The sequence below is a fragment of the Bufo gargarizans genome, chromosome 11 (assembly GCF_014858855.1).
Source record: "Bufo gargarizans isolate SCDJY-AF-19 chromosome 11, ASM1485885v1, whole genome shotgun sequence".
In the NCBI taxonomy this organism is placed as follows: Eukaryota; Metazoa; Chordata; class Amphibia; order Anura; family Bufonidae; genus Bufo; species Bufo gargarizans.
Window position 1 is genome coordinate 48,336,528 of NC_058090.1, and position 20,451 is coordinate 48,356,978.

The 20,451-nt window shown below is 42.8% G+C and overlaps 1 protein-coding gene across 5 annotated transcripts in view; it reads right to left on the reverse strand.

Moving 5' to 3' along the window:
• Positions 1-20,451, reverse strand: part of CAPN3 (calpain 3) — a 109,067-nt gene that overhangs the window by 41,863 nt on the left and 46,753 nt on the right. For 4 of the 5 annotated variants that reach the window (XM_044271221.1, XM_044271219.1, XM_044271224.1 and 1 more), the window contains 6 exons: positions 19,208-19,368; positions 16,611-16,780; positions 16,294-16,305; positions 14,427-14,635; positions 8,314-8,350; positions 5,123-5,140 (listed from right to left, as the gene is read on the reverse strand). In XM_044271221.1, the coding sequence (XP_044127156.1) occupies positions 5,123-5,140; positions 8,314-8,350; positions 14,427-14,635; positions 16,294-16,305; positions 16,611-16,780; positions 19,208-19,368 (607 nt within the window). The remainder of the gene's footprint in view (positions 1-5,122; positions 5,141-8,313; positions 8,351-14,426; positions 14,636-16,293; positions 16,306-16,610; positions 16,781-19,207; positions 19,369-20,451) is intronic. The other variant, XM_044271223.1, reaches the window with a different exon arrangement.

The following is a 20,451-nucleotide window of genomic DNA, read 5'->3' on the forward strand; positions in this document are numbered from 1 at the left end:
AGCTTCTCAGTGTGGAGACATCTAATGAAAGCTGACTGAAGTTTGCTTGTGGGTCACTGATCTTCATATAATGTGTTGTTATGCGATTACATCTCAGTTCACTGTAAGACTAATGAGCTTTGTAGAATGAATACAGTGGGGAAGTTTTGCCCGTAGTCATCAAATACATTATTCAGTTATAATCCGTGTGTATCCACCCTTGAAAACAATAAAAAAAATCACCTGAATAGAAATACATTTTAAAGGTACAATGTTGGCTGCCTGCAGCTGCCACTAGAGGGAGTTAGGAGCTTACTGCTGTTTTACACTGAAATAATACGGTTTGCAGTAAGCTCCTGAGCTCCCTCTAGTGGCTGACGCAGGCAGCCAAATGTTATCCTGTGAAACTACTGTGTAACAATACAAGGGATTTGAAGCTATTTAGATATTTTATTAAAATTATTTTGCAGGATTTTGGGTATAAAAAAAACATGATAAAAGGCTATGTACAGCCAATGAAGGTAAAATAATTTACACTAAAATGAGAAGTCACTATTTAATGTTGGGACCTACTGTGTTGCCCAAGGGCCCAAATAAATCTGGTGATTTTGGCATAATACAAAAATGTTTCCCAAACACTGTCCTCTAAGGGGCACTGTTTCTCTTAGTGGAGATGCTAGCTGGTGGTCTCTCTAATGGCACCTACAGATAGCTACCCTGTAGGTCAATGTCCTGCCTATAAAAGAGCCTTAAAGCGGTTATCCAATTCTAAAAATGCCCCCCACAATTCCTGGGGCCCTCTCCTATAGTCAACTTTATGGTCAATACCATAGTACGTACAAAACATACAGGGGATTGAAATTTCATCTCTCACTCAAACCTATGGTATAAGCTATACACTTTACAGTGACACAACATATAATTACATTAAAATGATTCACCAGTAATTATTATAGTAATGCAAACCAATAAAAAAAAAAAAATCCAGAATAAATATATGTAAAAATACCCTGATTGTAAGTTGGTTTGAAAGAGGGCAAGACAGATAAAGAATTTAACATTCTAACAGAGCTGTCCTTTAATCTGCTGGTTCTAGCCCGAAGACTCTTTAGTCTTCTCCCTGATGGCAACAAGCTGAAGAAGCAATATAACGGGTGAACCGGGTCACCGACTATGCCAATGGCCCTGCGAGTAAGGCGGGTATTATATATCTCATGCAGAGACGGCAACAAGATAACAATAATTTTCTCGGCTGCTGATGGGGTGGAGACAATACGCGTTACATGTCCCCCGTACCACACCGTAGTACCACTTGTTAGAATGCCTGTTCTAGCAGGCACCTTGTCCGGGTATTGGTTGACTGGGTGAGAGGCCATTGACATGCATCATATTTCAAGAGTCTTTAACAGTTTTGCCATTGACTTCCAGGTAACTACTTATAGGTGGCATTAGAGATAACGTTTTCTTCCTTCTGGAGGAGAGTTCATTTTCATACCAAACACTGTGCTACATTTATGGCAATGATTTTGTGTTTCTATGTTCGCAGTAGTTGTTTGGACAATTGATATGGCTTAACTCTAACTGGGGGAAAACGAGTAAGTAGCTCAGGGTGGGTATTAACGGTACGCACTCAGATTGGGTCACTGGCTCTAGTGGGGTACCACAGTGGTCAGTATTGGGTTTTCTTTCTATTTCATATATTTATCAATATACAGGGTTGCAAATCAAAATATAAATTTTTGCAGATTGTACTAGCACAGTAGACTGCTATAGAGGGATCTGGATACGCTGGAGGCTTGGGCAGAGAAGTGCAAATGAATGTTAAAGAGGTTGGCCCATCTCAGCCTTTCATGGCTGAGATGGAAATAACCCAAAGTTAGTGCTAGCCCATTCACTGCCATTAAAGGTTGAGAAGGGACAACCCCTTTAAAGGAAACCTGTCACCATGATTTTGCGCATAGAGCTGGGGACATGGGCTGCTAGATGGCCGCTAGCACATCCGCAATACCCAGTCCCCAGAGCTCTCTGTGCTTTTATTGTGTTAAAAAACCGTTTTGATCGATATGCAAATGAACCTCATATGTGTCCTGTATCCGGAGATGAGTCCAGCGGAAAGGAGCCCAGCACCGCCCCCCGTCCTTCGAATCTCCTACTTGCTGGCTGACATCACAGAGCTGGAGCGCCGAAATCTCGCGATGCGCGAGCTAGCGCATGCGCAGTGTCGGCATCATGTTCATTCCCTGTACTGGCATCAGCACAGGGAACGAACTACGCATGCGCTAGCTCGCACATCGCGAGATTTCGGCGCTCCAGCTCTGTGACGTCATCCGGCAAGGAGGAGATTCGGAGGACGCGGGGCGGTGCTGGGCTCCTTTCCGCTTGACTCATCTCCGGCTACAGGACTCATATCAGGTAATTTGCATATCACTCAAAACTGTTTTTTAACACAATAAAAGCACACAGAGCTATGGGGACTGGGTATTGCAGATGTGCTAGCGGCCATCTAGCAGCCCATGTCCCCAGCTCTATGCACAAAATCCTGGTGACAGGTTCCCTTTAACAGTGATAAATGTAAGGCTATGCATAAGGAAAGAGAAAATACAAGTCACTAGTACATACTAAATGGGAAAACAGTGGGTAAAACTGACATGGATAACGATTTAGTGATTTTAATGAAAGTAAATTGTTGCAACCAGTGTTTCCAAGGCAAATAAGATGTATTAAAAGGGATATAGATGCATATGACTAGAACAGTTCTGCCACTTTATAAATCACTAGTCAGACCATACATATAGTATTGGGTACAGTTTTGAGACATAGCATAGCCTGAGCAGGTTCAGAAGAGGGAAACTAAAGTAATAACTGGAATGGGTGGACTACAGTACCCAGAAGGAATATCAAAATTAGGGTTATTCAGTCTACAAAAAAAGACAACCGATGAGAGAGCTAATAATCTAATGTCTAAATATATCAGCAGTCAATACAAAGACCTCTCCGATGATCTGTTCATAATCAGGACTCTGATACCAAAAGGACATCCTCTACATCTGAAGGAAAGAAGGTTTCTATCCAAAAATAGAAGAGGATTCTTCTATGGAACTCTCTGCCTGAGGAGGTGGTGATGGTGAATTCAAGAGGGGCTTGGATGAATTTCTTGAGTGTAATAATATTACAGGTCATAGACACTAGAATTCTAGAAAAGGGTCAATGGTCCAGGGAGTTATTCTGACTGCCAGATTTCAGGTCAAGGAGGATTTTTTTCCCCTAAGATGAAGAATTTTGTCTTCTATGTTTTCTTTTCTTTTTGCTCTCCTGTGGATCACCTAGGAGGATATTAGGCTGAACTAGATTTTACCCATTGCCTTTTATGTGTTGTTACTGCAGGTTTAATAGATTGAGTCTACTCCCAGTGGGTATTTTTTATATACCTCAATGTATCTTCACTGCAAGCCAATATCTTACAGCCCAATTCACACGCAATGCATTTCGGGTCAACAGTTCTGGTTCAGTTCAAATCAATACAAAAATCTATTTATGGCTCCAAGCGGCCTGCCCCCTTAACAGTAACATCCACAGTGCCTGCCCCTTTAACAGTGACCTCCACAGCAGCTATCCCTTTTATAGTGGCTCCTGCCCCTTAACAGTGCCCTCGACAGCAGCTGCACCTTTAATAGTGGCCCCTGCCCCCTTAACAGTGACCTTCACAGTGCCCACCTCTAACATTGACCTCCACAGTGCCCGCCCCTTTAACAGTGACCGTCACATTGCCCACCCCTTTAACAGTGACCTCCACAATGCCTGCCCCTTTAACAGTTACCTCCATAGTGCCCGCCCCTTTAACAGTGACCTCCACAGCACCCTGACCCTTTAATGATCTAATGGAGTGGCAGGTTGAGCTATTGTCTATGGGACTGTGCGGAGATAGCCGAGTACAGCACTCCGCTATTTCCAGCGGTCCTATAGAGATTGAGTGAAGGGGACTCCCGTTCTCGGGATCAGTTGGGGTTCCCTACAGTGAATCCCCACAGTTCAGTTATTCAACCACTATCCTATGGATAGGGAATAACTTCAACACTTCGCAAAGTTGATTAAACCTGATGATTTCGGTGGGATCAGTTGACCATCAAATGAATATGGGCCAATGGTCCAGATTAGAGTAAAGAAGGTTCAAACATATTAAATTTCAACATAAAGCTGTCAGGCAATAACATTCCCCTTGCCCCCATGAAATATATATTCATGCAGGATCAGACTGGCCAACCAAAGTACCAGAGTACCTGGTGGGACCAGGTTCTGATATCATAATGGGACCCATTTGGATGTGTCTTTGGAGCCAATCACTTGCCACAGGGGTCTATTTATTATTATTCAAAACCTATTCAACTTTATTGATGATATAGAGGTTGGGCCTCAAGAATAATTTCCTCTGGTGGGCCCCAGGAACCCCCGGTCTGACACTGTATTCCGCATTGGATGATGGGGAGTTGTGAGGGATAGCTGACTACCAAAAGAATCCATAAGAATCACATGAAACTCACAGTCCACATTTACAGTTTTTGTTCACTTTTTAATACTTTATAATCTACCCTCTGGAGTACAGCGCTTGTATATTCAGATAATATAAGTAATAGTACATATAGTAGTTACCAGAAGAGGGACCAGCCATGTCAGCAGTCCACATGCAGGTTAGGCTAGGGCTACGCAACATCAAGTCGCATACAAGTCACGTGACCAAAAGTTGCTTGCAAATTGTCTGCTGTGTATTTTTGGGTGAGAATTGATTGTGCATCGTGTTCAATTTTGCATTTGCAACACCCATTAGACACTAAAAAAATTGCAGACGTGTTTCAAGTGACTCACAGGTGACATACATTTCGGTCTATCCGAGCAAAGAAGTTTTTATTTTTTATTTTCTTTGCAACTGTTGTGGTATGTCACATTCACAATTACTTGCTATATCACAATGCGACATTGTGATCTTCATGTCACGAGACCAAAGTTGCCTTGCAGCTTCAGCCTTACAGGAATTGTTGCTTACTTTAACTCATGCAGTAGCTATAGGACAGTCTGCAAATCCAATACAATGCAAGTAATCACTTGCGCATGCATATCACCACGCATGGTCACACTAGGGAAGACCCACCTTGGCTTTTTTCTTTTTCTGGTCAAAGAGAACAAATCACAAAGTGACAATTATATAGCAAGGATATCTTTTGAAGAATCTAAAGATGATTTACTGGCAGGAAATAATAGGTGATAAAGCACGCTACTACAAATGAAAAAGCGACGCCAGCACAAGACTCTGTTTTTGCTACCTCCACAAACAATATTCGTAATTGATGATATCAGGGGTGTAGCTAAAGGTTCTTGGGCCCTGGTGCAAGTGTTCAGCTTGGGCCCCCCTTCCCTCAGTGCTTTGTGGCCAGGGGCAGGGAAGCACATTGCCTTCATGCTGCCTGCCCCCCATGCCAAATTCCTGACCTAACCCCTTCCCTCCAGTCGGCAACTTGACCAGTATGCATTTGCTATAATACTGGTGTCTTCTTATGTGGCACAAGGGTCTTTGGGCCCCCTCAGGCTCCTGGGCCCGGTAGCGACTGCTACCTCTGCACCCCCTATAGCTACACCCCTGGCCGTTGTATAGTCCTACTACATTAAACCTTGAAAATTCAGGTCGGATTGCATATACCCTAAAACTTTCTTCCACCAGGTCACTCCCATGGGGGGCCAAGAAGGTCACAAATGAGTAATTTTATTATAGTCTTTAGAGTATAGACCTGCTTCCACTGCCCCTGTATCATGAACATAGTAGTCTTGGTACTCTACTTGGTTGAGGAGTCAAAAATATTTCTTGATGATATTTTCTTAGTTAAAGGGTTTCTACCACTTCGGTTTCACATAATTAGGTGTCAGACACTAGCGATCCGCTAGTGTCTGCTCTGCCCAACCATCCTAATATAATTGCTTTTGGGGCAGCCGTTTTGCTAAAAAAAGAACTTTTATTAATATGCTAATGAGCCTCTAGGTGCTATGGGGGCGTCATTAGCACCTAGAGGCTCCGTCTACCTTCAGAAACTGCCGCCGCCCAGCGCGTCCCTCCAGCCCGCCCATCTCCTCCTGAATGCGATCCTCCTTGTGAGCGTATGTATTCTGCGCATGCGCAGTGAATGTCTGACCGCTTCCTTGCTGAGACATCTCCACTGCGCCTGCGCGATGACGCCATAGTGCTCCGAGGAACAGGCGCAGTGGAGATGTCTGAGCAGGGAAGCTCACAAGGAGGATCGCATTCAGGAGGAGATGGGCGGGCTGGAGGGACGCGCTGGGCGGCGGCAGTTTCTGAAGGTAGACGGAGCCTCTAGGTGCTAATGACGCCCCCATAGCACCTAGAGGCTCATTAGCATATTAATAAAAGTTCTTTTTTTTTAGCAAAACGGCTGCCCCAAAAGCAATTATATTAGGATGGTTGGGCAGAGCAGACACTAGCGGATCGCTAGTGTCTGACACCTAATTATGTGAAACCGAAGTGGTAGAAACCCTTTAAGGAAAGAAATTGGCCAGGATCTATAGTTTTCCCTCCATGTTGTAGGCAGACTAGAGTTGTTGCGATACCAAATTTTTTATTCGGTTTCGATACCATGAAAAAGTATTGCGATACTCGATACCATTCGATACAACGCGAAAAAAATAAAACAAAAAAAGCCACGTGCATTCCTCATTTTTAAAAATGGCGAATCGCGCAGTTTTCATTTTATTTTTTCTGTTCCGGCATTCACCACCTAGATTTTTTTTTTATATTTTAATAGTTTGGACTTTTCTGACGTGGCGATGTAATATGTTTATTATTTATATATTTTATATGTGAAATTGGGAAAAGGGGGTGATTTATACTTCATATTTAGTTTGGTTTTTTTTTTACACTTTTTATTTAATAACTATTTCCCCCCTTAGGGGCTAGAACCTGGGATATTTCATCCCTTTTCCTATTCAGCCTGATAGATCTCTATCAGGGTGAATAGGACTTCACACTGTCCCTGCTGCTCTGTGCTTTGTGCACACAGCATCAGGGATGTTACCATGGCAACCAGGGCTTCTGTAGCGTCCTGGCTGCCATGGTAACCGATCGGAGCCCCAGGCTTACACAGCTGGGGCTCCGATCAGAAGCTGCCACTGCACCACCAATGAGGGGGAGGGGAGAGGTCCCTGTGGCCACTGCCACCAATGATTTTAATACTGGGGGGTTGAGAGGGGCCGGCGCACTGTGCCACCAATGATTTTAATGGGATGGGGGGGTTGAGGGGGGGGGGGGGCACACTGCACCACCAATGATAATTACCCCTTTATACAGGAGGCGGGTACTGGCAGATCAGCGGCAGTTAACTGCCGCTGATCGCAGCTCCCTGTCAGGGGCAGGGTGCCGGCAATGCGATTCTGCTGCCGGCACCCGCCTCCTGTATTGTGTTAAATACCACACAGAGCGGCGCCCAGCGATGTCTCAGCACTCACCATTAGTCCTGGGAGCCGCTCCGTTTGCCTGCAGTGCCCCATTACTGTCTCCTCTCCTGCTCCACATGCTGCTGATTACTATCGGAGCGATGGGAGGAGACATCAGCTTCACTAGTGGGCGTTCCTTCTTCCTGGCTGTAGCGCTGTCCAATCGCAGCGCAGGGAGAAGGAACGCCCACTAGTGAAGCTGATGTCTCCTCCCATCGCTCCGATAGTAATCAGCAGCATGTGGAGCAGGAGAGGAGACAGTAATGGGGCACTGCGGGCGAACGGAGCGGCTCCCAGGACTAATGGTGAGTGCTGGGACATCGCTGGGCGCCGCTCTGTGTGGAAATAATCCTATCATTGGTGGCGCAGTGCGCCCGCCCCTTCTCTTCTCATTGCCGCCCCTCCTCCGCCCCTCTCTTCTCATTGCCGCCCCTCCTCCGCCCCTCTCTTCTCATTGGTGGCAGCGGCAGCAGCACAGGGGGGAGGGAGGACAGCTTCCTTCTCCCCGTGCTGCTGAGAGAACATGAGCGCGCCGATAGCAGCGCGCTCATGTTCAGAGATACTAGGCTGCGCAGAAGCGCAGCCCAGTATCGAAAAAAAAAAACGGAAATCCCGGTATCGTATCGATACCGGGACAAAAGTATCGATTGGGTATCGAAATTTCGATACCCGCAACAACCCTAAGGCAGACCTATCACAGATCTATAGGTGTGAGGGCCCCACCAACCTTCTCCACATACCTCAGCTTCCTGGAGCAGGTGTGATTATTATACCTTATTAGTATAAAACTACTACAATTAATTCTACAACAAAATAAATTAGACAGAAGAAGACAATACTTACACTGGGTCGTTCTGCTTCAATCTTATTTTCAACTTCTCTGATAAAGGAAAGAGGTGATTAATAGAAAGCAAAAAGATATACTCTTGTTTAATAAAAAAAATTATGAATTTCAGATTTATTTATTTTTTACTAAAGGCAGTCTGTCAGCAGTTTTGACCATGCAGAACTGCTGACAGCTGGGGAGAACAGGATTAGCATACATTATGTGGATCTTTTCTCATTAGGAGTAATGCAACTAAGAGCTTTTACAAGCATTCTGCAAGATATTGCTCGAGAAAGAACCCAGGAGGCAAACCTTTTTGTGATGTGCTCTCTGTATTGACCTGGTTCACAGCCACCCCCTTCCCCCACTCTTAGCAACAGCTGTAATGGTAGTGTCCTGGTTGGATGCTACAGCTTTCACTCAGAGAGGCTGTGGTGAAGCAGCTCAATGCAGAGAGCAGTTTTCAGTGAAGACTCACAGCTTAGGCCCTTGCAGGAGCACAGCCTAGCAGAATAAAACTTCATATTCACACTACTCCTGATAAGAAAAGGCAAACAAAAGGTATTCTTGTTCTCCTCAACTCAACTCCCACCCAGTGCTGTTAGCAGTTCTTCATGATTAAACCTGCTGACAGAATCCATTTAAAAGCAAAGGAAACTGATTTTTCAGCCTTTACATCTTTGTCATTCTATCTTGCTTGAACAAACTGTAGTCACAGAAGACAGGTGCTTAGAACGGTAAATGAGAATTCTGAGAAATTTCCATACTGGCAAAACTCAGTAGAAGTTCAACATAAATAAAAGAGTAGTTTTTTTTCCTGATTGAACATGAGCTAAGGCCTCATTTTTTTTGCTGTATCCCATGGATCCCAAATATGGTGCCACACAGAAATCTATGAACCCATACTATACCCCTGGGTTTCTGTTTTTACATGAAGGCACACAGTGTTGTTGTTTTTCTCATAGATTCCTTTTGACTGAGAAAAGCATGCCGTAGGTAGCATTGCTTCTAAGATATGGTACAGGGCATATGCCAGTCTTTCTATAAAGTCTGTCGGCACAAAATAGGTCAAAATGTATTAAAGGGGTTGTCCCATGAAAAATATTCTACCGTTTTAAAACCAGCACCAGGATCTGATTAATTTTGTAATTGCATGTAATTAAAAATGTATTATAGTTACCAAGTTATTCAATGAAATCTATCTTTATAGCGCCACCTGCTGTTTGCCATTTTTCTAATTTGTCTGTTCTGGTCACAGATGGAAGCACTTGCTCAGTTCCATCCTTCAACTTCCACTAGCTGCAGCATAAAATACCCCAGAGAAAGGACACCCCCCCTAAAATGACAGCTTGTAATCAATCTAGCAGAACAGTTGGAGTAATGAATGGGGAGATCTCTGGATCCATGTGAGGTACAGGGCTGGTTCTAGATTGCGATGGAAGACTGGCACACTTGACACATGGAACAATGTGGGCGAAGTCTGAATCACAGTAACGTTTAATATCAAACAAAATTTGTTTAAAGATATATATAAAAAAGGTATGGCTAAAATATTGACTGAAAACAAATAGAGCACAAATACAATAAAAAAATAGGCAAGTATAGTAGCTCAGAATAAGGTAACTCTCATAATTCTTAAATCAGTTTGTTATGCATCCCAAAGCATGGCAAAAATATGTCTACTGCTTTGATTGAAGTGTGAGTCTGGAATGTCAATCAGATGTCCTTTATTGCAACAATATAGTCCAAAATGTGACTGGTGAAAAAATTAAACCGGTATGTAGCAAATATGGCAAATCCGGTTGAATCAAATTGGATATATTGTATCTATGATAGATATGATCGCAAGACTAGATGCCAGGTTAGCGAAGTCCTTCTAAGCTGATACTGATAACCCACGTATGTGGGCTTACCTTTATTTATCCCGGACTGCTCGTAGGTTCCCGTGGCACCTCCTAAGGCTGACTACAGACCGGCGTCCCGGCTGTTTCTCCGTCGGCGTCCTGCGTTTGGTCGAAAGTTATTTCACCACGTGGGTGGTACTCACGGAGCTGGCGTTCAAGCAGCTAGGAAGGGATCTTCCGGTGTGTCTCGATCAAGTACTCGGTTATGATAGACTGATCGTTTACTTGCGGGAATTACAGTGCACTGTTTTAAATCACAAAGTTCATTCTTTCAAGGTGGAACATATGCCGTAAGCCGGATTGGTGACTAATGCACACTGGCGCAAAATTAATAGTTTTTAGTTTGTGACGCCAATTGCAATGTGCGCAGGTTATAGTCTTAGGGCCCTTTAAGGTGTTATAGCTCACGTACCAGGTGAGGAATGCCAGAGGGGAATAATGTCTCTATGTAGTGTCAACGGTGTCTCCTACCTTGGTACGGCTGGACTCCTGGATCCTGGCTCACTTGCAATAAATTGAGTGTTGCTAGTAGGAGTAATTGAGGAACTTTGATAGCAGTAACTTGTCTTTACTGAATGGCAGCTTTAAACCCATATAAGTTACAGCAATAGTCTTTAGGTCCCAGCAGGTATAGGCAATGTATGGCAGGGATCAGTATCTCTTCTGCTTCTATACTATGTGCCTGGAGAATCTGGCAGGTATTTATCTTCTGCTCTGTCTGTCTTCTGCTTAGTATGGGCCTGACTAACTGAGGAGGAATTTGGCTTCTCCTGGACTCTGGATAAGTACTCACAGCTTGGCTCACAGGGGATGCTTCTTCCTGGAGGTGGCTGCTTTTCTTGTCAACCAGCTGAGGCTGATGGCTCAGGCTGGGAAGGGTGATCTTTGCCTCAGCCGAGGCTGGATCCTAGGTTGGGATCCCTGTTTCTGGGAGCTCCTACTAACACAGCCTTCCCCAAGCAGGGGGGCTGGTACACTAACTAGAACTTTCTTTCCTACCCATGAGGCAGGAAGTGGGAACATTCCACACCTCCTCAAAGAGGGGGGGAGCTAGATTGGAATGTACTATTCCAGTCTAGATATGCTAAACTGATCTAAACACATTGCTGCCACCTGCTGGTGTACATGGAAATTATAGCAATTATATGAAACAGGCATAGAAAATACATATAATGGAAAATGCAATGTTAGATTACACAAGATGACAATACATATACACCTGACATGTTGTAGCAGGGAGAAACAGTTTGGTAACATACTCTGGGATGTTACACATATGTTTAAATCGTAGTCTTTTACCAGACGCATTTTGGGGATAGCTTTCCCCTTCTTCAGTGGCAGTGTTGCCACTGAAGGGGAAAGCTATCCCCGAAACGCGTCTGGTAAAAGACTATGATTTAAACATATGTTCCACCCCGAAAGAACGAACTTTGTGATTTAAAACAGTGCACTGTAATTTCCGCAAGTAAACGATCAGTCTATCATAACCGAGTACTTGATCGAGACACACCGGAAGATCCCTTCCTAGCTGCTTGAACGCCAGCTCCGTGAGTACCACCCACGTGGTGAAATGACTTCCGACCAAACGGGGGACGCCGACGGAGAAACAGCCGGGATGCCGGTCTGTAGTCAGCCTTAGGAGGTGCCACGGGAACCTACGAGCAGTCCGGGATAAATAAAGGTAAGCCCACATACGTGGGTTATCAGTATCAGCTTAGAAGGACTTCGCTAACCTGGCGTCTAGAATTGCGATCATATCTATCATAGATACAATATATCCAATTTGATTCAAACGGATTTGCCATATTTGCTACATACCGGTTTAATTTTTTCACCACTCTAATGAGACATTTTGGACTATATTGTTGCAATAAAGGACAGTGGCGTAGCTATAGGGGTCGAAACGGTCGCACTTGCAGGGCCTGGCATGAAGTACAGTGACAATGCCGGGCCCCGTCTGAGCGCTCTTCTAACATGTACTGTAGAATACGAGCAGGGGGGAGGAGAGGTTGGCGCAAAGGCAAAGGGGGGCACGCGCACTTATACAGACACCCGGCAGTTCTTGTCACTGCCAGCCGGGCTGTATCCAGAGTGAAGCAGGGCTCCAGCGCTCCCCCTTCTGGCCGCACATCTCGCTGCTGGCTGTGGGAGGAGCGCTGAAAGACCGGGAATGAGTGTGGGAGCACATCATCAAGGACTCAGGTAAGCATGTGTTTTTTGTTTTTTCCCCCCTAAAGCTGCAGACTGGGGGAGGGGGGATGGAAGGCACTGATGATGATGCCCCATGTGCAGTGTGTGGTTCCCTCCCTAGTACTGATGATGATGATGATGGTGCCCCCTGTGCAGTGTGTGACTCCCATCCTGGCACTGATGATGATGGTGGGCATCTCTAATCTGGCATAACTACTGTGAGGGGGCACATATCTGGGCATAACCACTGTGAGGGGGCACATATCTGGGAATATCTTCAGTGAGGGGGCACATATCTGGCTACAACTACTGTGAGGGGGCACATATCTGGGCATCGCTACTATGAAGGGGCACATATCTGGTATAACTACTGTGAGGGGGCACATATCTGGGCATAACTACTGTGAGGGGACACAAAAGTGGGCATAACTACTGTGAGGGGACACAAAAGTGGGCATAACTACTGTGACAGGAACAAAGGTGGGCATAACTGCTGTGAGGGGCCACAAGAAGGACATAACTTTTGTGAAGTCGCCACAAGGTGGGCATTAGTACTGTGTAGCAGCATTTAGGGGAAATGTCCTAGATTACCCTGCTATACATTGGCATGGCTCGGTCTTACAGGACCAGCACAGCGCCCCCTGCTGGTGATTTCACAGGGGCAGTCACCATCCCTTCCTTATGTGATTATTCTTTTTTTCTCTATCACCGCAGGGACCTTGTTTTGGATCCACTGGACATCACGCCGATGCCAGCGACACCCTGGATGAGGTAGGAGCAGATTTTATTAGGAATGAGTGTAGCCATGCATTGGGCTTAGTGTAGGGCTTAGTGTAAAAACAAAATGCAGCCTCTTTGTAAAAATTGGGGGGGCCCGATTCAAGGTTTGCACTGGGGCCCATAACAGTCTAGTTACACCCCTGATAAAGGACATCTGATCGACATTCCAGACTCACACTGCAATCAAAGCAGTAGACATATTTTTGCCATGCTTTGGGATGCATAACAAACTGATTTAAGAATTATGAGAGTTACCTCATTCTGAGCTACTATACTTGCCTATTTTTTATTGTATTTGTGCGCTATTTGTTTTCAGTCAATATTTTAGCCATACCTTTTTTATATATATCTTTAAACAAATTTTGTTTGATATTAAACGTTACTGTGATTCAGACTTCGCCCACATTGTTCCATGTGTCAAGTGTGCCAGTCTTCCATCGCAATCTACTTAATTTGAAGGGTGAATCAATTTAGATCTGAGCACCTGACTGTGGTTGTGAGGAGGTGAGCTATTTCCATAGAGATTCTATAGAAATGTTATCCTGGTTCTAGCTTTGTTAGAAAGGGGTTATCATGTACTAGGTTATGTGCATTTTTAATTTTTTACATTATTCATGGGATAACCCCTTTAAGAGGTGCATCTAACAGCAGTTTCCGAAAAAATATAATTTATGCAAATTTCTGGTACAAGCTATAGTAAATGGGCCTCAGGAGGCCAAAACCTTTCCTACAAATATGGGGTGTGCCATAATTTTGTTTACTTTTTTTCTTTTGCAAAAGTAATGTAAAAAACTTAGTAAGGGCCTGTTCACATCTGTGTTGGCTCAGTTCAGGGCATCGATCGCAGAGTCAGTCAAAAAGAGCTAAAGAAAAGTGGGATCCGAACCGAAACTGAATGGACTCCATCATAGCCAATGAGATCTGTTTGGCTCCATTTGGGTCAGTTGTGTGCAGAATCAGTTATTTTCGTTGATCTGCTCCTATAACATCGCAGAACCCCAGAAATATAGCATGAACTCATCCTAAATGTGCCCCATACTGCTTACAGGGCCTCAATATTGACCTGTGGTGCAGCCAGTTCCCTTAGCTATGTGCAAGAGGCCTAAGAGAGGTTCAGCTTGGTGGATGCTTGTCCAGAAATTAAGCATATAATTTGACCCCACAAACATCCTCAGGTGCAACATAAAGATGTTCACAACCCAGTATTTGGTATTTAGGAATCTAAACAAATTAAATTGACATGTCTATTGACTTACTCTGAGATATTTCGTTTTTCAGAGAAGACTCTCAGAATGAAATCCCCTTCCTGGTGAGGTTCGTAAGTGGAAGGGATGATGACGTATTCACTGGGAGGTAGTCTGAAGCGTTGGGAGACTTCTCTCATGTTTATATATGACTTGCACCTATCCTTGGAGGCATTGTACAGAAAGAAGTCTTTTTGTAAATGCTGCTTATTGCCATGCATCTAGAGGAAAAACAGAAATATTTACGTAAAGGAAGATAATAACGTCATTCAAACTTCTACACTCAAACTAAATGAGTAATGTGTTAGTATACCGTCATGACCAATATAAATCACATAGCTATGGCTACAGTGTTAGTCAAGCAACTGCAAACCTTTGGAAAGCAATGCCGTTATGTGGAATTATTAGATGAAAAGAGGGCCATGAAAGGAAATGCCTGGACCTGCTAGTTCGCAACACTCTGCTTCCGGCCCTATGATATACTGGTCCATCTCAATAAATTGTAGTCTATAGAATATTTTTGAATTGAATTAGTTAAATAAATAAACTTTTCAATTATATTCTAAATGGCCCTTTACACGGGCCGAGAATCCCGCAGATAATCGCTAACGCTCGTTACCAATTATCTGGTTGTGTAAAAGTACCACTGAGTGAAACTGCCGGTAAACAACTAGTCAGTATGGGGACGAGCGTTGGCATTACCGATCACTCCCCCTCATCTGTTGAGAAGATCAATGCATGTAAATGTGGGAGTCTCCTCCGCTGACAAGCAGACAATTGCCAGGAAGGAACAGTTCCTTCCCACCAATTGCCCGCTGTGTTGTCCCGTGTAAAGAGGGCTTAATTTATTGAGATGCACCGTACTTGTACCTTTTGGGGCATCTCAATGACATTTCACAGACCTGTTATAAGTGGGCATCTCTTTTTTAATTACAAACACTCTTAGATATAAGCAGAGAGGATCCTTGAAAGAGGCCAACAATATAAGACATTTGACGCCCTTCATTAAGAATTACTGAGTCTAAGCCAGCAGGTCATCAGTTTGGTAGCAATATACAGAAACATAGAATGTGTCGGCAGATAAGAACCATTTGGCCCATCTAGTCTGCCCAATATACTGAATACTATGGATAGCCCCTGGCCCTATCTTATATGAAGGATGGCCTTATGCCTATCCCATGCATGCTTAATCTCCTTCACTGTAGGAGTTTTTTTTATTTTTTAAACATTAAATGTTTATTGTATTTTGTTATTTACGCATACATGGGATAGGCATAAGGCCATCCTTCATATAAAATAGTGCCAGGGGCCAGAGGACAGAGAAATTAGAAAAAGCAAAGCAGCAGGTGGCGCTATAGAGATGGATTTCAGTGATTAACTCTGTGGCTATATTACATTTTTTATTACATTACAATAGTATTCAGATCCAGGTGCTGGTTTAAAAACCATCATTCAACCATTTAGGAAATCTTAGAATATTTGTGTGAACTGTGAACTAAAATGTCAAACTCTAATGATAATAGGTACAGCAGCATAGTGTATCTGGTAGGTGGACCCTGTGTAGAGCTCCTAAATGTTAATGGGTAATTTGTCATTTGGATTATATATTGTTATAAATGCTTTAGTGTCTACCAACTTTAGAACTGTCTTAGGGGGCTCATACATGTTGCAGTCAGTTCAACAGACCGCACCATGTACTGGCATCCTCATAATAATCATGCAGCTTGTATTACATCAGATTAATAAAGGTTTAGAGTCTGTTCGGTGTTATTTATACAGATCATCATGTATAAATAGGTCCAAACGCAAGGGATCTACTAAGTTAAACAAAATACAAGAAAGACATAAACCCAAGCACTTCATCATTACTTTATCGTACCTCTTTCGGAACCTTTAAAAGAAAGAGAAAAAAAAAAACATGTTAAATATGATTTGCAATTACAACTAATTACATCAAACAAGTCAATGTTTTATAAAGAAACCCATACCAAAGGGTCAAATGCTAATCTCTTGTGAGAGTTTTGGAGATGGAGAGCACCCTATAACAATTGGTTGTTCAGGGTAAAAAAAAATGTAAGACAGGTTCCCCTTATGGAAGCTTGGTATTAAGTTGTTAAAGTATTATATCAACTTCTTCCATTACTATTCAGAAACACTTATTTAATCTAATTCTGATTCTCTTTTTAGTTACGGTACCTCATAAATTGCAAAACCAATGGTATAAAGATTGGCTCCTGCCTTCCGATCTTTTCTGCGGTTCTTCTGCATTAAAGCAACAAGGAAGCTACAGACAACCTCATTGTCATCGGGGTCATCATCTTCTTCTAGGAGCTTCAGACGATACTGAGGATTAGTCCAGTACGTGTCTGTAATGTTTAAAATTATAACATTAGCAGTCCTTAAATGTTTATGTCATTACACGGTACATCTCAGGTACCCTGTGTTCACCGTTAAATCGTATAGACACATTTTTCTAATTTTTTATTGTTTGTCTAAGCTCTGCCCCGTCAGTCCACTAAGACCCACTCCAAGCTTTGCAGTACAGCCAGCTACTGCTCTACATCTGGCAAAGGCGCCACTGAGGACATACCACCTGTGCAGCTGAACCGAATGCACAGGCGGTATGTCCACCCCTTTAGTCATTTTTCTCAGTCAACCACTTGTGGCTAGTAGGGAGCCCCTAATCTCTGGGACCCCATGCATTTTCTTGGTTTGTGAAGTGTTAAAGTCCACCCCTGAGCCTCCATAATTTACAGTAACTTCTGAGGAAGCAGGATGATCCAGCTGCTGTAATAGCCAGGATCAGAGGTAACTCAGATCCTGGCCCTTTTATCCACCTCGATAGGTTGTTTCAATGGCAACCACAGAATTTAGGCAGAAGGAGGAGTCTCCCTCTCTCCCCTCATAAAAGCAGTTGCGGCTTGCTAATGTGATGCCATGGGCCTAAAAAAGACCCCCAGGCCTGCCATGACTATATGCCCATTGAGCTGCACCACAGGCACAGTCTAATACACAGCCTGTTAGTCTTAAAGTGACAGTCTATAATGCATTGGTACATAAAGATTTACCAATACATTATAAAAGCTATCAAGCATTCGCATTGTGACATCCCGTAGTGGGACATAAAATAAAGGTTAGTGAAGTTTATTAAAAGAGGACCTTTCACCACTCCTGACATGCCTGTTTTAATAGCATTCCCCACGTAATAACAATTCTGGAGCATCTATTCTTATGACTCTATGTTGTGCCATTCCTTTATTATTTCTACTAGAAGTTATGAATGAATTGTTAGCATTGGTAGAATTGTTTTTTACTATCCCCAAAAAAGTTTGTAAAAGTTAATCAAATTACATGTACCCCAAAATGGTGTAACAAAAAAGTACAATTTCTCTCTCAAAATACAAGCCCTCTTACAGCTACTGTACATCGACAGAAAATTAAAAATGTATTGGTACTCAGAATGTGACCCAAAAATTTTTATTTTTTTTCTTGAAGCACTAATATTGTGCAAAAGTTGAAAAACATAAAACAAAAAATATACATATTTGGTATTGTTATAATCGTACTGACCCATAAAATAAAAGGAGCACATTAGTTATGCTGCACAATTAATGTCACAAAATTTAAAACACAAAATCAATCACTGAATTCCATCTTTTTTTTAATTCAGACCCATAGAGTTTATAAAAATGAATTTATGTTATATGCACCCCCATACGGTAATATTGAAATACACAACTCATCCCACAAAAATAGCTGTCAAAGTTACGTCAATGGCAAAATAAAAAAAAGTATTGGCTGTAAGAATGCAGTGATGTAAAAATGAAATATATTCCTGTGGGCCCAATGCTAAAATAGACTTGGTATGTAAGCGGTTAAAGAAGAGTTCTAGTGATCATTTTTGTATTTCATCCTGTTTAGTTTTTTTTTTTTAATACAATACTGATTGGTTCTTTCCCCAATTATTATTATGTTACCTTCTATATTCCTTGTAATGTAGTGAGTTAGGGATAGTTAGTCAACATATACAAGGCCACTGTTCTGTGTCTGATGACCACCAGACCACATTCCAGAGTGGTTAACTCACAGGACATGCATACTCCACACTGGACATCGGAGGAGCTAAAAGGTATTAAGCTTTGTGCACAAAGACAAAGAACTTGGGTCCAATGAGAACATCATCTAGGTAGGATGTTGTAGGTCACTATCTCTCTCTTGAATTACCATGGAGCATCGGCCATATGCTACATGGGTAGCATGGCGACGGGAGCTCGCCCATTGTGTTTGATTATTTACCTTTACAATTTTGTATGTGATTTGTCTATATATATATATAATTAATGACACTTAGTAAATATTTTTACCACTTAGCCTGTGTAAGCCTATTTATTCTTAAATCCTCAAATTCACATTGTTTTCTGAGGTGACAATGAAACAGACATAAGAGAGGTCCCTATATCTGAAAATTAAAATGGACCCACCTTAGGCCAGTCACCCCTTATGGTGTAAACCTGCACACAATATATAGCCATGAAAATATGTAGTCATAACCAACAAATTTGCAGTTCTTTGTCCAAACATTTATGAAAACTACAATAAACTGAGGGATCGACAACCAGGGGGCTTCAGGGGAACAAGTCAAAACTCTTCTCTGAATGATACATGATTCAGCTGCTATTTCATCTAGAGAAGGCCATTGTCCATTTCCCTGCCATTTTGCCTTTATATTTTTATTTTTTTATTTTATCCATAAAAGTAATAGAGGATGATGACTGTAAATATTAAAAGATCACCTGGAAAGTTTCGGCATCCTCCAGCAGAGCAGCCTCTGACCCACCGTCCCTCGTTAACGGAAACAGTCCACGTTTGGAGGCTATCTGACTCTAGAGCATCTGCTGTCAAGTTGCATATTTCTAGTTTGGTAAAATTCTTCATAAAATCATCAAATGACATCCTGCGGGTAAAGTGAAAATAAAATAGTGACTGGGAAAGTGGTGTACGTGAAAAAGTTTGTACCATGTGTTTTATTAGGACATTGTTAAGTTTCCTTGGCAGCACTACTGCCCAATGTGCTGGGGGCATCTCCTGCTGTCAAGTTCATCTTCTGGTGCTAATCTTTTGGGCTAATGTTTTTCTATTGGTACCTGAGTGGTCAGAATATGATTACGGTATGTCTATGCCTCAGCATTGGAACTTGGTAGTAATCCATGTCCAATGTTTTATTACCTCATTTGAGCTTAATTCCTTATCCCAAACCCAGTAGAACATTAAAGAAAACCCAAAAGGAATCATTGATGTTGCTACACCAGAGAAAGGCTTGTCCAGTGTCTGATCAAAACTATACCTGTGGCAATGTAGACGATGCCCACTCCTTTTCCTGCAGTAACTAGAGCCATATAAATGCATTTTAACCAAGAATGAGCTTTGGCTGCCAATGGATGTTGTGCCCTCCTTCACAACTCAAGGTAGTGGTATATTGCGGAAACACATTTTAAATGTTTCTTTAAATGATATATAGTCTAGACCAGGCATGCTCAACCTGCGGCCCTCCAGCTGTTGCAAAACTACAACTCCAAGCATGCCCGAACAGCCTACAGCTATTAGCCTACAGCAGGGCATTGTGGGAGTTGTAGTTTTACAACAGCTGGAGGGCCGCAGGTTAAGCATGCCTGCTCTAGACAAAGCATTCCCCCGGACTGTGATGAGGGGACATCCTCTGCGTCTGGAGGAAAGACGGTTTGTACACAAACATAGAAGAGGATTCTTTACGGTAAGAGCAGTGAGACTATGGAGCTCTCTGCCTGAGGAGGTGGTGATGGTGAGTACAATAAAGGAATTCAAGAGGGGCCTGGATGTATTTCTGGAGTGTAATTATATTACAGGCTATAGCTACTAGAGAGGGGTCGTTGATCCAGGGAGTTATTCTGATTGCCTAAATGGAGTCGGGAAGGAATTTTTTTTCCCTTAAGTGGGGAAAATTGTCTTCTACCTCACAGGTTTGCTTTCCTCTGGATCAATATGCAGGATAACGGGCTGA